This window comes from Dasypus novemcinctus, chromosome 20 (genome assembly GCF_030445035.2).
Source record: "Dasypus novemcinctus isolate mDasNov1 chromosome 20, mDasNov1.1.hap2, whole genome shotgun sequence".
In the NCBI taxonomy this organism is placed as follows: domain Eukaryota; kingdom Metazoa; phylum Chordata; class Mammalia; order Cingulata; family Dasypodidae; genus Dasypus; species Dasypus novemcinctus.
This window is the reverse complement of record NC_080692.1, coordinates 4931326-4947686: the sequence shown is the minus strand read 5'-3', so window position 1 is coordinate 4947686 and position 16361 is coordinate 4931326. Positions and strand designations below refer to the sequence as shown.

General features: G+C 40.7%; 2 protein-coding genes across 3 annotated transcripts in view; one reads left to right on the top strand and one right to left on the bottom strand.

The window, feature by feature from the left end:
- The first annotated feature begins 4701 nt into the window (after positions 1–4701).
- Positions 4702–12431, top strand: RPP38 (ribonuclease P/MRP subunit p38). 2 transcript variants are annotated; one of them, XM_004450982.5, is made up of 2 exons: positions 4702–4807; positions 11488–12431. In XM_004450982.5, exon 2 carries the CDS (start codon positions 11502–11504, stop codon positions 12348–12350), a length of 849 nt encoding a protein of 282 aa, XP_004451039.1. In that variant the 5' UTR covers positions 4702–4807; positions 11488–11501; the 3' UTR covers positions 12351–12431. The 2 variants fall into 2 exon arrangements, with proteins under 2 accessions (XP_004451039.1, XP_004451038.1); XM_004450981.5 differs by lacking the exon at positions 4702–4807 and adding an exon at positions 5615–5812.
- A 112-nt stretch (positions 12432–12543) lies between these two features.
- The window catches only part of NMT2 (N-myristoyltransferase 2), a 94035-nt gene continuing 90217 nt past the window's right edge, over positions 12544–16361 (bottom strand). The window contains exon 12 of the mRNA XM_071210055.1: positions 12544–16291. Coding sequence (XP_071066156.1) covers positions 16271–16291 — 21 coding nt within the window. The 3' untranslated portion in view covers positions 12544–16270. The remainder of the gene's footprint in view (positions 16292–16361) is intronic.

The window sequence follows — 16361 nt, the reverse complement described above, 5'->3', positions numbered from 1 at the left end:
GTTTTATCCATTTACATTTAAAGTCACTACTGATATTAAATAAATTTCTCCTGCCATTTTGCTATTTAACCTTTGTGTGTCTTATGCCTTTTATTGCTCCTTACTTCAGTTAATTTTTATATTTATTTTATTTTTTATGTTTTACCACATTGAGTGCTCTCTCATTTCTATCTAAATATACTTTTTTTTTTTTTAAAAGATTTATTTATTTATTTAATTTCCCCCCCTCCCCTGGTTGTCTGTTCTTGGTGTCTATTTGCTGCTTCTTGTTTCTTTGTCCGCTTCTGTTGTCGTCAGCGGCACAGGAAGTGTGGGCGGCGCCATTCCTGGGCAGGCTGCACTTTCTTTTCACGCTGGGCGGCTCTCCTTATGGGCGCACTCCTTGCGCGTGGGGCTCCCCCACGCGGGGGACACTCTTGCGTGGCACAGCACTCCTTGCGCGCATCAGCACTGCGCATGGGCCAGCTCCACACGGGTCAAGGAGGCCCGAGGTTTGAACCGCGGACCTCCCATGTGGTAGACGGACGCCCTAACCACTGGGCCAAAGTCCGTTTCCCTAAATATACTTTTTTTAAAAAAATTATTTTTTATTGAAGTATATCATTCATACATGAACACGCATAAACAATAAGTGTATAGTAAAGATTGTGAATTTACAAAATCAACATACATAACATCACACAGGGGTCTCATACATCACTCCTCCACCAACTCTTTGTTACAAACTATGCAAGAACGTCATCAAAATATTACTACCAACTATAGTCCTTATCTTACATTTGGTGTATTTTTCCCCCAACCCATACTATTTTTTAAAATATATTTTTCTTACAGATTGACTATACATATTTGAATCAATTGTCCTTGTGGTTACCATGGTGTTGATGTTTAACCTCCTAACTATTTAACAATAATATTTAGTTCGATACCAGCTTAATTTCAACAGCATGGACATATACATTTCCTATACTCCTCTCTCCCTCCACCTTTTTTTGTGCTTGTTACCATTTTTTGGGTACATTTCATGTCTAAAAATATAGATTTACCATTACTTTTATGCATTTGCCTTTAGCACCTATAGGAAGTAAGATCTTGAGTTACATACCAAATAATACACTACAATAATCCTGACATTCATAATAACCCAAATGTTTACCTTGACCACAAACTTTTATCTTTTATGTCACTTTGAAATGCTGTCTAGCATCCTTTCCTTTCAATCTGAAGAACTCCCTTTAGCCTTGGTTATAAGGCAGGTCTAGTGGTGATGAACTCCCTCAGCTTTTGATTATCCTTAATCTCTCCTTTACTTTTGAAAGAAAGCCTCACCAGATATAAAATTCTTGGTAGACCGTTGTTTTCTTTCAGCACTTGTAGAGTATCACAATCCATTGCCTTTTTGCCTCCATGATTTCTGACGTGAAATCAGCACTTAGGCTAATTGGCACTCCTTTGTATATAACACTTTGCTTTTCTCTTGAAGCTTTTAGAACTCCTTGTTCTTTGCATTCAATAATGTGCTCAATATATGATAGGGTGTATTTTTCTTCATATTTATCCTGTTTTGTGTCCTCTGGCCTTCTTGGATGTGCATATTCATGTCTTTTTCTATGTTTGGGAAGTTCTCTGTCATTATTTCTTTAATTCTTGTATTCTTTATTTTTCAGTATTTATTTTAATATTCCTTCTGTCTCTTTATTTCTTCTCTTTCTAGGACTCCCATAATACATATATCAGTGTGCTTGATGGTGTCCCAGATGTGTCTTAGGCTATTTTTGCTTTTAATATTTCTTTTTTCTTTCTTGATTTCAGCCTGACTCATTTCAAGGGTATTGTCTTCAAGTTCACTGATTGATTCTTCTGCCAGCTCCAGTCTGCTCTTGAAACCCTCCTGGGCATTGTTCATTTCATTTTATTGTGACCTTCAACTCTAGTAGTTAGTTCTGTTTGGTTCCTTTAAAAATTTTTTTATCTCTTTACTAAGACTCTCATATTGCTCATTCATTGTTGTTCTGGTATCCAGGATATCTCTGTACTTTCCTTCATCTCCTTGAGTATTTTTAAGATCATTTTTGAAAGGCTTTGTTTGGTATGTTCGCATTCTGTTCTTCCTCATTGGTGCTTTCTGGATTTTTATCCTTTTCCTTGGATAGGCCATCAAACCTCTTTCTTTGTTTTGTACTCTTTTGTTGCAAACTGTACATTTTAATATTTTAAAATGCTATCTCTGGGGTTAACTCCCCGAGATGTCTGTTTCTTGATTTTGTAATCAGATGTTGATAGGACAGAGATTTTTTTGAGTTTCAGCCCCTCTATCTGGAAGGTCTGATCAAAGCAAATGCAATGTGTCTTTCTGGGCCTCTGGCTTGTCCTGGGCTTTTGCTTGTTAGTTGTTTTGGAATTCCCCTATTTACAGGAGTTTGGTTGTCCCCTCTGTTTCCAAACAGACAAATCCCCCTTTCTTGACAGGCTTTGCTGAACACCAACTGCCTCTACAGTTTCTTATACTCCTTTTGTTGTCTTAAGCTGACTTTGCCTGTGGAGCAAATTCTGGGAAAAGCAAATTGGAAAGCACTTTTCTGTCAGTCTTTCTCAGCCAAAATAGGGCCAGGGACACAGATTAGCTCCAAAGTGCCCTGGGGAGGGAATCAGGAAGGGCACCAAGAGCTTCTCTGATGGGCCCCCAAAGCTAAGCTTTCCTAGCCTGCCCAGCAAGTGCAGTCTTCAATTAACTGTCCCCCACAGCCCTGAGAAAGCAAAGCATCTTGTCTTTAAATGTCCACTGCGGCCCGCCCCTACCCCCCATCCCCAATCTAGGGAGGGTTGAAACAATGGCTATTGTTGTCTCTTTCCAGCTGGTTGAAACAATGGTTGTGATCAGAACCAGGCCCCATGACCCAAATTTGCTAATCAAAAACCATGATCAGTGATGGTCATGCCCACTCCTGGTCTTGGGGAAGAGGACTTTTTTGTCCTTTTCCGTTACCAGCAAGCTAGCCAAGGGCCAGAATCCACCACGGCCTGATGTGAGAGTTGGGGATGGGTGCCAAGAGTTGCCATGTGGAGAGAGAAATTTACCGTCCTTTACTGTACCTTATCAGCCCCTTCCTCGTGCTCTTCCCTGGATGGTGTATAGTGTTCTTCTGGCCTCCAGAGTTTCAGAATAATTGTTTCAAACAGTTCCTGCCTATTTAATAGTTGCTTTTGTGGAAGGACTGAGTCCTGGAGCTTCCTACCCCATCTTCCCACAATCCTCTCTCTGAGGCCATAGTGAATTTTTGACTTAATTCATCCAAGTTGGCCACTGGATTCATCAGCTATATTTATCAGGCACATTCTACATGCCAGTGCTGTGCTAAGCATTTTACATAAATTACTCCCTTCTAATCTGGTACTGTTTTTATCACTTTGTAGAGATGGCCAATTAACTCCCCTAGGGTCACACTACTAGTCATGATGAAAGTTAGGTTTCAACTAAGGCATTCATGTAATTGTAGAGTTAATAATCTTCATGCAGAAAATGTAGGCTGAGATGCTGCTCAAAGTATAAATCTTGAATTTAGGATGGTAAATTCCTATACATATCCTTCCTATTACTTTAGCATTTCAATTAGACTACATCTTCTATTTTCTTACAGCTTAAAAGCCTGATCTAAGGCTACTTAGGAACTGCGTGGATTGCAGTTCATCATAATTATGAACTAATATGATTCATTTTATGAAACAAAAGCCTGTTGCTCCACTCAAATTCCTTATAAATTCATTCTTGTTAACCTTTCTAATTGTATTAAAAATCACATGGTACTTTACCCTGTGTTTCCTGAAAAGGTCTTTGAACACAAGGAACACAGATTTTCATTTGTTTTGTTTTATAGCTAATTATGTAATATGTAGGTGGTGAACATATAGAAACTAGACCCCCCAAATGGGAACCAAATCGAGCACTGAAGAGGTTGAGAAGAGGGTGAAGATATTTGCAAGAGGGAAAGAAAGGGTGCCCAAGTTAGACTGGACAAGAAAGAGAAGGGGTGGGGAGGGAAGAGCCTGACTACATCAGAAGCCACCTCCTTTCTCCTAATTTCTTGCCAAGGGCAGGAGAGACCAGCTGGTTCAGCTCCCGGGGTTTGCTATGCCACTCAGCTTCTTCACCTCGCGTCCGATACCCAGCTCTGGAGGGCTTGGGGCCCGGGGTTGGGGCAGCCTCAGCAGCACGCAGAGGAGCACTACTGCGGTTGCAGAGCTCAGAGCAGCGCCTACTCTCCTTTTCTTCCAGGGCGCTCGCGATTTCTTACATTGCTGCTTAAAATAACCCTCTCCGTTTATCTTGATTTGCCCGGTGTTGCGGATTCGGCAAGATTCGATGTGAGCCTTGGGACCGGGCTGGGGTTTCGGGTCCCGTAGGCGGGCCAAACCCAGAAAAAAAGGGACAGAGGGCCAGGCCTCCAAAGCGCTGGAAGGAAGACGCTGGTTCAGAAGTAGCGGGTGCCAAGGGACGCACCAGCGCCTCGGGAGAACAGTTCTCCAGGTGATCATCTGTCCCAGACCATCTCATCACCGAAAGCGCCATCTTTAGGTTACCACGGCAACCATAAGCCTGGGAGACAGGCCATGGCAACAGTATAGGGGTCTCGCGAGATTGGCCATGGTAAGCGTTGGGGTCTCTCGCGATAGAGGTCTTGGTAATGGTAGGCTCTCGCGAGAGAGGCCTTGCGCTTGCGCGTTGGCTTTAAGGCGCTTCCCGGAGTCTATTTTGCTCGAGCGGGTCTCGCGGTTTGCGGGACGTGGCTCGCTGTCTTGGGGCTAGAACGTGAGTAGGGGGTGGGGACTGGGGAACTGGGAGCTGAGGGGGCACTGGGGCGGGGGTCCTGTGACTCCCACCGAGCTTTCCTCTTAGGACCGGCGCCCACCAGGCTGAAAGGAGCCCTAGGCCGGAAGTGGGGAGGCCGGAGGGCTGTGCAGGGCCGGAAACTGCGACACGGACTAAGCGGCTAGAGCGGCGCCTCGGGAGTGAACCCCGCGGAGGGCACTGACCCCCGCAGGGCCTGGGCCGCTTGCCTGAGGCGCGCCTGGCTCCACTCTCAGCTGCTTGCCTAGCCTAACTCTCTAAACGAGCGCGCGTCTCTCTCCGTCGCCTCCGCGACGACTCCAGGGCAGGACGCCGTCGCCTCCTGCCGGGCTACCCGAGGCTGTGCGCTGCTTCCCTTCTCGCACCCTTCGGGGAAGTCCTGCCTAACCCCATTCTGCCCCTGCCGCTCTTCGGCTTTAAGCGTTTTAGTATTAATCTCCCCCACCCCTCCCGCGCCTTGCGAGGTTTTAAAGGGCCTTCTCCATCTGGCTTTAAACTTCCCTTTTCTGATTCATATCTTAACCACTCTTCGGGCATCTCTGCTGCAGCGACATTGAACTTACTTTAATTTCCTTTAAAATGCTGTTTCCTGGAACGACTCTTCTCTACTTGTACTCTTTGGTAGACGTTTTTCATGTGTCAGTAAAAATGTCCCTTCCTTTAGGAGACCTTCCCTGGCCCCCTCGACAAAGTTAGGCGTCTGCTATTTGTTTCCTTAGCATCCTATAGTTTTCTGATCTTCATGGGCCCCACTTTTTAAATTATTATCTGGTTGCTAAGTGTTCCTCATAGACTCTAAACCCAACGAGGCCAGTGACTCTTTTTACCTTGTTTTATACTCAGTCTTCATGGCCAGGTGCGCTGTGGCTAACCCATACATGTTTGTTGAAGTAGGAAAGGAGGTCACGGGGCTGAGGGTAGAAGTGGCATTCCAGACAGACAGAATGATGTGTGTAAGGCGTGGAGGTAAGAAACTCGGTGTGGTTCAGTGTTCGACTGTGATTTGCCTGGTGTGCTGGGAGGAGGAGGCAGTCAAGGGCCTTGTTTGTTACCTTAAGGGATTTGTATTTGTCCCTGTAGACAGCAGAGGCCTGCACAATAGGTTTCAAAAGGCACCGCAGCAAGGCCTTCCCACCTTTCTTACTCCGAAGCTCTTAATTCTCATCAGAACTTTGTTCCTGGATTATACTCATAAGATTCAGCTTAGTTTAACACTAGGTCCTCTCCCTCTCCCCCACTAGAATTTGAAGGTAGGAGTTAGTATCTACCTTGGTATCTGCCCCAGAACACATAACTATAAGTATTTATTCCGTGTTGTTTGAATGCTGAGGCTCATTAGCTGGGTGGCAGCACCATGTGGTTTGTGGTAGGGAAGCTGCTCAGGCAGCAAAGATTCTGAGGGACTAGCAGTGTAGTCCTGACACAAACAAAGTGTGATCTCTCACCCCAAGGGGCTGAATGATGATTTTCTCTGTTGAGGTGACTGGGAGTGGGAGGAACTTCAGAGACCAGTGAGGTTGAGTACCCATTTCTCAGGGCTGTCCAGTGTGGGAAGGCAGCCTGTCCTAGGCCAGTGCTCCCTAAGTAGGGCTCTGTATCAGATGCACCTAGAAGGCTTTTCACAAGTACGGGTACCTTGGCCTTATCCCCAGAGATCCCCTTCAGTAGATCTGGGGTTGGTGGTGGGAGGGTGTCACCAACCATCTGTAGGTTTTTTAAATTTATAGGTGAGTTCTGAGGTGTGGCCAGGGGTAAAAGAGCATAACATCAACCACCACACCAGGGAACTGAGAATGCCTACAACTGCAAGCAGGAGAATCACATTCATCAGCCATGTGTGATCTAAGCCCCATCTTGATTTAGACATGCAGTGAACATCACCATCCTAGGGTCCACAGGATGGAAGAATAAAATGTGGATTACAGTGGACTTACTGGTATTCTACTATAGAACTACTGTGACTCTAGCAGTGGAAGAAAGTGTATCACTGATGTGGAGACAGTGGCCATGGGAGTTGCTGAGGGCAGGGACAGAGAAGAAGAGACGTGATGGAGGGGTGCATTTTCAGGACTTGGAGTTGTCCTAAATATTGCAGGGACAGATGCTGGACATTATATATCCTGCCATAATCCACTGAATGGACTGGGGGAGAGTGTAAACTATAATCCATGTGACGCAGCAGTGCTCTAAAATGTATTCGCCAAATGCAATAAATGTACCACAATGTTGAAAGAGGTTGTTGATGTGGGAGAGTGGGGATGGGGTGGAGTGTGGGGGTATATGGGCACCTCATATTTTTTAATGTAACTTTTTTTTGTGATCTGTTATCTTTTTTAAAAAAAAAAGCAAAAAAGGTTTCATGAACAGAAAAAAAGCATAACATTTGGAATTGGAAAACTCATTGTAACTTTGGGCAAGATACTTGACTTGAGTTTGTTTTGTCATTCACACATTGAGGATTAAACAGGAATATTGAAAGAAGCAAATAATATATGGGGAAAGTACTTTATAAATCCTGACACATTCCACAGAGACAATGGAGAAAGTGCTTTATAAATTCTGGCACACTCCATAGAGACACCTGTGCTTGAATTTCAGCGCCCAGTCTAGTAGATAGTTCATCTGTTTCTCTCTCTATATATGGAGAGTTCATCTATACTCTAGTGGATAGACCCCTCTACTTCAGAGGGGACTTGTTTGGGGCCCTACAGGGAAGTGAGGGCTAGCTGAGAGAAATGACCTGGAGTGAGGCAATAGGAGTCATCTGGTTTCCTGAATATAAGGACAGTTTGTTTAACTTCCTTTAGTTTTACCAAGTAGGTTCCTATGGTTTTTAGCTGAGCCCCAGCAAAGGGGGGGGGAGGGGAGAAAATTGAGGGAAAGAGGGGTATATGCACTTGACTGTGGGAAGAATAAACAGGATATACTCCCTAGGCTGATGGATTATAATTATTTTCCCCAATTAGGGTTATTATTACTTTTTAGGCCTAAGTTTTTTTAAATTAAAAAATTTATTGTAAATTTGCCATTTTAACCATTTTTACTGTTTTTAAGTGTATAATTCAGTGGCATTAATTACATTCATAATGTACCACCATCACCAGCATCCATTACCAAAACTTTTCGCCACCCCCAAACAGAAACTTGGTACCATTAAGCAATAATTCCTCATTCCCTTTCTTCCCCTGTCCATGGTATCCTCTAATCTACTTTCTCTTACTAAATTTGCTTTTAGAGCTTTATGTAAGTGGAATTATACAATATTTGTACCTTTGTGTCTGGCTTATTTCACTTAGCATAATGTTTTGTAAGTTCATTCATGATGTAGAACGTATCAGAATTTCATCTCTTTTTGTGGCTGAATAACATTCTGATATATGTATATACCACAATATGTTATCTCTGCCTCTTTTAATAGGAACTTGGGTTGAGAAGCTTTTTTGGTTGTTGTGCATAATGCTGCTGTGAACATTGGTGTACAAATATATGTGCAAGTCCATTTTCAATTCTTTTGCATATATATACCTAGGAGTACAGTTGCCAGGTCATATGGTAATTTTATGCTTAACTTTTTGAGCAACCACCAAATTGTTTTCCACAGTGGCTACATGATTTTTCTTTTCCACCAGCAATGGTCAGAGGTTCCAGTTTCTCCTTACCCTAGCCAACACTTGTTATTTTCTTCCTTTTTAAATAGTGGCCATCCTAATTAGTATGATATGGCATCTTATTGTGGTTTTGATTTTCATTTCTCTGAAGGCTAAGATGTTGAGCTTCTATTTCATGTGCTTATTGACCACTTACATATCTTCTTTAGGAAATTTTCTATTCTAGTCCTTATTTTTTAACTGGGTTGTTTGTCTTTTTGTTGTTGAGTTGCAGGAGCTTTTTTTATATTAAAACCTTATATATAGAGAGAGTGGATGTGGCTCAAGCAGTTGTGTGCCTGTTTCCCATATGGTAACCAGGTTCAGTTCCTGGTGCCTCCTAAAAACAAAAACAGACAAAAAGCAAACAAATGAAAAAACCAACTCGGGTGAACTGTTGTGGCCAGTGGTTGAGCACTGCCTTCCCACATACGAGGTCCTGGGTTTCGTGCTCGGCTTTGGTACCTCAAAAAACCAACCAACCAACCAAAACCGCTTATATAGAATATGTAACTATTTTCTCCATTTGTAAGTTGTTTTCATTTTGTTGATAACATCCTTCATTGCACAACAGTTTCTAATTTTGATGAGTCCAATTTATCTTTTTTTTGAAAATTTTGCTTTTAGTGCCTTATTGAGGAATCAATTGCCAACCGCATAATCATGAAGGTTTCTTCCTTGTTTTTTTCTAAGAAGGTTATATTTAAGTCTTTGATCAATTTTAATTTTTGTATATAGTGTTAAGGGCTCCAACTTCATTCTTCTACATCTGGAAATCCAATTTTCCCAGCACCATTTGTTGAAGTAAGTTCTTTCCTCATTGAGTGGATTTGGCACCTTTGTCAAAAATCAGTTTAGAAGTGTGTAATAAAATATAAATGTATTATCTATATAATACATTTATATATTATACATATTTAATACATTTATATATAATAGTTATATTACACACTTTCCATATGTGGGTATATTCCTGGACTCTTAATTGCATTCCATTGGTCTATATGATTATTCTTATGTCAGTGCCACACTGTTTTGTTTACTGTAGCTTTGTAGTAGTTTTGCAGTCAGGAAGTGTGAGACCTCTAGCTTTGTTCTCCTTTTTCCAGATTGCTCTGGCTGTTTGGTGCACCTTGAAATTTCATAAGAATTTGAGGATTGGCTTTTCCATTTCTGCACAGTCAGAATTTTTATTGGGATTGTGTTGAATCTGTAGATTGATTTGGATATTATTGACAGCTTAACATTATTAGGTCTTTCAATCTATGAACATGGCATATGTTTGCTTTTCTTTAGGTCTTCAATATCTTTCAGCAATATTTTGTAGTTTCCACTACACAAGTCTTTTACCTCCTTTGTTTTATTACTGGGTATTTTGCTCTTTTAGATGCTCTTGTAAATGGAATTATTTTCTTAAAGTTTCTTTTCAGATTGTTCATTGCTGGTGTGTAGAAATACAGTTGATTTTTGTGTTTTAATCTTGTACCCCACAACATCTCTGAATTTTTTAATTCTAGTAGTTTTCTTGTGGATCCTTTGGGATTTTCTATATTTTGGATCATGTCATCTGTGAATAGAGAATATTACTTTTCCTTTTCCAATTTGGATGCATTTATCATCTCTTTTCCTTGCTCAGTTGTTCTGACTAGTACTTTGAGTACAATATGGAAAAGTCATCCTTGTCTTGTTCCTGACCTTATGATGAAAGCTTTCAGTCTTTCACCACTGAGTAAATTCCCTTCTATTCCTTTTTCTGAGTGTTATCATTAAGAAAGGGTGCGGGATTTTGTTAAGTGCCTTTTTTTAATCAGTCGAGATGATCAGGTAGTTTTTTTTCTTTGTTCCATGAAGGTAGTATCTTAAATTGACTGATGTTCTTATGTTCAACGACTCTTAGTCCTGAGATAAATCCCACTGGGTCATGTTGTATAATCCTTTTATATGCTGCTGGATTCGGTCTGTACTATTGTGTTGAGGATTTTTGCATCTGTATTAATAAATATAAGGACAGTGGTTTTCTTGTGCTGTTTTTTATCTGGGTGTTGCTATTATGGTAATGCTGGCCTCATAGAATGAGTTAGCAAGGGTTTGCTCCTCTTCAGTTTCTTCTGAGTTTCTAAGTTTAGAAGTGTGTAATAAAATATAAATGTATTATCTATATAATACATTTATATATTATACATATTTAATACATTTATATATAATAGTTATATTACACACTTTCCATATTACTAGTCCAATTGTAAAATGGTGCATTCAGCCTGGAATAACCATCGGAAGAAGGACTGTGTATCTCCCTATGTATCCAGTGTTTTAGGAAGGATGTACAGGAAACTTACTGGTGACTGCATTTGTGGAGATGGTCTGGGATCCAGGGAAGGAAGGAGACTTAAAAAGAGCACAGAATGAAAGTATTTGACTTTGTAATTGTGCATATATTCCTGTTCCAGTTAAAAAAAATCACACCTGGTTAATTCTGAGTGGCCAAGGTCTCGGACCCTTACAGGTTGTGAATTTCACGCAGGCAGAGACTGACTTGGTCACCATTAAACCCCAGTACTTAGAATGCTGCCTGCACTTCATAGGTGCTCAGTGAATGTGGAATGAATGAATGCCAAGTCCAACTAGAGAGCAATTTAGAAAACAGTAACATTTAAAAGATTAATACTCATACAGTCATTTAAAGGATAATTATGAACAAGTAGAAATGTAGAATTTTTTAAATAAATGAAATGAATAAACAGTGTCATTATGATTGCAATAATGCAAAATATTCATTTATTGCCTGTATATGAATAAAGATAAATGTCATTGTAGAGAAAATAAAATTATTTAATCATCAGGAAAAAGTTGAGTATATGATCATATAATTGGACCCATATAATTAGGCTTGCTGTAGCTTGCTAAGAATCAGAGAGAGTATTACAACCAAGATATTCTTAAGACATGCATTCCTAGTTAACTCTGATTTGTCTTTGTCATTTGCTTCTGCAGGAAGAATTTTCAGAATGGCTGCAGCTCCTCAAGCCCCAGGGAGGGGTTCTGTCCGTAAGACCAGACCTTTAGCTGTGAAGACATCACTGAACAACCCATACATTATCTCTTGGAGTACTCTGGAGAGAGAGGATATGCACTTCATATTACAGACACTTGAAGATCGATTTAAATGTATTGGACTTCAGAAGATTGAGGATAAGAAGAAAAAGAAAAATCAGTCTTTTTCCAAAAAACTAGGCAGAGAAAAATTTAATACTGATGTCAATATTAATGAAGATCTGAAGGAGAAAAAAACAGATAACCAACAAGTACCAGGGTGGACTCCTGTACACGTCAGGAAGCAGCTTGCTATTGGAGTCAATGAAGTCACCAGAGCTCTGGAAAGGAATGAACTGCTGTTAGTCCTGGTCTGTAAGTCAGCCAAACCTGCCATCATCACCTCACATTTGATTCAGTTAAGTTTAAGCAGAACTGTTCCCGCTTGCCAGGTTCCTTGTCTCAGTGAGAGAATTGCACCTGCCATTGGCTTAAAGTGTGTCCTAGCCTTGGGGTTCAAAAGAAATAGTACCGACTTTATTAATGAAATAAAAGCTATAATTCCCAGAGTACCCAGTTTAAAGGTACCATGGCTTCAAGGCAGAATTGAAGACTCTTGGGAAAATTTAGAGACCGAATCTTTGGAACTGCAGGACCAAGACATTTTGGAAACTTCATCTACAGACATCTCTAAACATAAGCGAAAGCTTGGCGAAGGTCAGCAGGCTTCTGTAGTGTTACAGCCCCTTAAAATAAAGAAATTAATACCAAATCCTAATAAGATAAGGAAACCACCCAAAAGTAAAAAATCCACTTCAAAGTAATCTTGTGATTTTATACAATTTGTAAAATGACACCTTGCAGAGAAACCTGGAAACTAATAAATTGAGTTACTTTTATGTATATTCTTAGGCTACTGTTTGGTGATGTTCCTTTCCAATATGTAAAACTCTTTTGTAATTGTATGGCACAGATATGTTCAGGCTTAACAGTCAGTGCAGAAAACATTCAACAGTATGAATACCAAAACAAAAGTTTATTGAAACTAACATCCATGCTTGTATAAATTCACTTTTTCAAAGACTGGTACAATGCTTGTAAACAAGAACATCTGTATTCTACAGCAGTTAACACCTTTCTCTCAAGCTTGAAAACTGCCACAACGGGCATGAGTTAAGCAGGTAGACAGAACTTACTGGAGGTACCTTAGCAGTTTTAAAGGAAAGACAGTAAATACATAGCAATACTGAAGACCAGTGTCTTCATGAAGACCACGGCATCGTTGAAAATTTCATGTCGGTTTGATTTTCTTTGTAGGCAGGTAGGCTTGGGAGAAAGACTTGGTATTATAAAGCTAGGTGTGTGAGAAAGAAACCAATACTCAAAAAACCACTTTAATTTGGCCTCCCACGGCCAGACGCAATGTTTGCAGACAGACTGGATATAAAGCTGTGTGGAGACCATTCACACAGGGCTGGAAGAAGCCCCCTGAGAGGGGCTGTGCCAGGGAGGGGGGAGGTGGTCCCAGGGTGGGGACAAGGGCAGGCATAGAGAGGGGCCCCTGCCTGCACCTCATTGTCAAACTGCAGAAAGGTGATGTCAAGTTGTTGGGGACCAGGCAGTTCTTGAAGCCAAGTATCTGGTTGAAAAGTATAGACAAGAGCCCCTTGGTCTCTTCTGGCAGGTGGGTGAGGAACACAATGCAAATCGGTGGGTTCGCTGAAGAGCTGGGCAGGTGGCATGTATCCTGGTGTAAACTTCTGTTGGGGCGTGGTCCCTGGTAGGAGGCGGCCAGGGCAAGATGTGGCGGTGGATAGTGTAGGAAGGCTGGCCTGGCAGTTGGTGCATGATGCAGGGTGTGGGGTACCTGAGTCATTAGTGGCAGGCCTGGGGTGGCTTTCCCACCCTGCATGGCCTTCGTGGCAGCTGGGGTCTCCTGACTGGGGCTTTAGGTGAAGGGTCCCTGCATCTTGGCAATGGTATCTGAGTCAGTCTTAGCATATTGGGTCCACGTGGGCTTGCCATGGGAGAAACCCTATGTGGAGCATGAGGAGCTGTTAGTGGTGGTGGCCCCCTTGGGGATGACAACCTCTGGCCCCCGTCTTCAGGCTCCAGGACAACAGGACATCCCGGACCTGGCCAGATTGGGAGAAGACTGTTCAGGGACTCCTCGAGGTTGCTGATGTAAATAATGCAGGTGGAGTGGGTCTTAGGAACTGCCATGGAGTAACAGGGCTGAGGTAGGGTGAGGGCTGCAGCACCTGCAAGTGGTGCTTACCCAGGTAAAATATCTTGACCAGGTAGAATTTACCGCCTTAGAAATGTAATGTCTAACAAGTATGATGGTAATTCAGTGACATATGATGAGAGAAAAAAAAATGAACTAGGAGCTTGGATTTTCAGGGGTGGGCTTGGGCAATGATGGGGCACCCCTCACGGTAGTAAATGGAGCATAGTTACTTTCTGTAATTTAGGGAGAAGATACTGATGGCCCGAGTTCATTTTCAGTTTAAATTCTGGTTGGTTTAACAGATTATGGTAGTCTCAGTTCATGGAAATTTTTCCTTAATGCCATCTTGGAAAAAACAAGGAATTAATTATATGCCTCATGGATAGAGCGTTTCAGTTACAGAGACAAAGGAAGCACAATGTTTTTAAAATCTATAATACACTATATATTGCATTTGAAACAGTGTTTTCATAGCTACTTTATAAACAGTTTACTGATTCTCTATTTTACAACATTCATTGGTTATCTGCTTATAGAGGCAAATGTGCCATTTTATTGATAACTTTTTAAAATGACGTAAAAATATGAATTCTATAACAACTGGAATTATATAAATTTATTTTTAAGGAACAGTTTCATCATGAGCTTAAATTCTCACTGACAATTTTGCAATTATTTGAAAACCTACTTGATATAATATAGACTTCGTGCCATAAAGATGAGTGGGAACTCCTAACAAAAGCCTTGGCTTCAAATTAAATTTATTTAATACTGGTGTCTCAAAAGTAAGTCTCAGTGATTTGGTTCATTTTGTTTCTTGAAGCCATTTTCATTCGAAGGAAGAACTGTAATGGGGTTGGGTTTGAACCAGCCCAAGTGAGAAGTCTTTCACTGTGGCGTTAAGGAAGTAGACAGTGCCAGCCCTAACGAGGCACTGCTGGTGGCCCGGATAATGGCAAGCTGTGAAGTTACCATTCAACTTAATGCACATCAGGGGACAACAAGCTTTCTGTAAAGGGTCAGACAGTACATACTTGAGGCTTTCTAGGTCAGAGTCTCTGTTGCAGCAACTCCGTTTTGCCTTTGATGTGTGAAAGCAGCCACAGGCAATCCACAAACAGATGAGTGCGGCAGTGACCCAGTCAAACTTTTATTTATGGACACTGAAATGTAATTTCAGATAATTTTCACAGTTCACGAAATGCCATTATTTTGATCTTTTCCAACATTTAAGAATGTAAAAACCATTCTTAACTTGTGGGCTGTACAAAAACAGGTGGCAAGCCAGATTTAGCCCATGGGCCATGGTTTGCTGGCCTGTGGTATAAGATGATTGACTTCACTTGACTCCTTTTAACATGAAGGAAATGCTATCATGTTGTTGAAAAAAATTTTTTCTGGACTGAACAGCCTAGGCACTGTACAATAAAGGCAGGAAGTAGTGTCTACTTTTGTGGTATCTGAGTCAAGGCCAAGTGTCTATGGCCTTGTTTAGCATTTTTCTTATTCCTCTTGGTCTACTGGCAATATATACATATATATGTACATTGAAACTTCGTTTTTCAAATTCTAGATAAAAACATCAGTAACAAAATTATGAACATCTATTTACAAATAAGACATTTTACTTTAGCATTACAGCTTTCATGATAAATTAAAGTCAGCTTAAAAGAATATGTGCAACTTTGCATAAGTAATAAAAACATTCAAACTATCAGTGTCCTGAAAGCACTAATAAATTCCATTGGACATTTCTTTTTACTTTAGAGCTTTTATTTCCTTTTCCTCACATAGCCTTGATGTTTGCTGATAAGAAATTAAGAGTTTGAGCAGCAGCAAAGTTTAGTTGCTCATGTTTGTGTACTCTTTCTGAAAGCACACTTCATGTTTGCACAAAACTTTGCTTTTGAACCAATCCATTAATCTGTTGAAGATCAAAGTATAAATCTCTTGTATTTACTGATTTGGCAACTTTGCTTATAGAGAAATGAATGTACTAGTTACTAGTACATTTTTATGTTGCTCCACAGTTAAACATCCACCACTCTATTTCATAAATTTCCCCAATGGGTCATTCTGTTAAACTGACAAATATACCACCCTTAATAAATAAATATGCAGGAGTTTATCTCCACACAACAGCAAAGATTTTTCCTACACAATTCCATTACTTTTGTTCAGTCCATAAGAAAACAATCCTTTTCTAGAATGGAAAAATATTTTCTCTTCATCAAGAGACATCCAAAAGTTTGTAAGTTAGAGGAATGTGCTCTTTGTACCCTTTCATACCTCCCACAAATGGGTAAATAGTGAATAAAGGATGAGTTTTTATGTTCTCATTAGAAATGTGTACTATTGGTCACAAATGGATGTTCTTTCATCTTTCTGATTAACAACTACTTCAAGTTCAATTAAGTTGTGCTTTAATTCTTCTTTGGAATGGCAAGTTCCAGGAATCATTAAAGAGAACATTAACAAATGATGATGTCAGGGTTCTAGGAATAAAATATCCACTTATTGTAATACAAGTCCAACCTAAAGGGAGGGAAGAAGATAGAATAGTTAGGCCAATTAAGCAAAAAAATTAAATTACAATGTAGTACAG

Excerpts from the sequence above, each read along its gene's own strand:
- RPP38 (XM_004450981.5), top strand. The coding sequence starts at position 5,695 with ATGGCCAGGTGCGCTGTGGCTAACCCATACATGTTTGTTGAAGTAGGA. Across the intron at positions 5,813-11,487 it reads GATGTGTGTAAGGCGTGGAG|GAAGAATTTTCAGAATGGCT; the intron begins GTAAGAAACTCG and ends TTGCTTCTGCAG.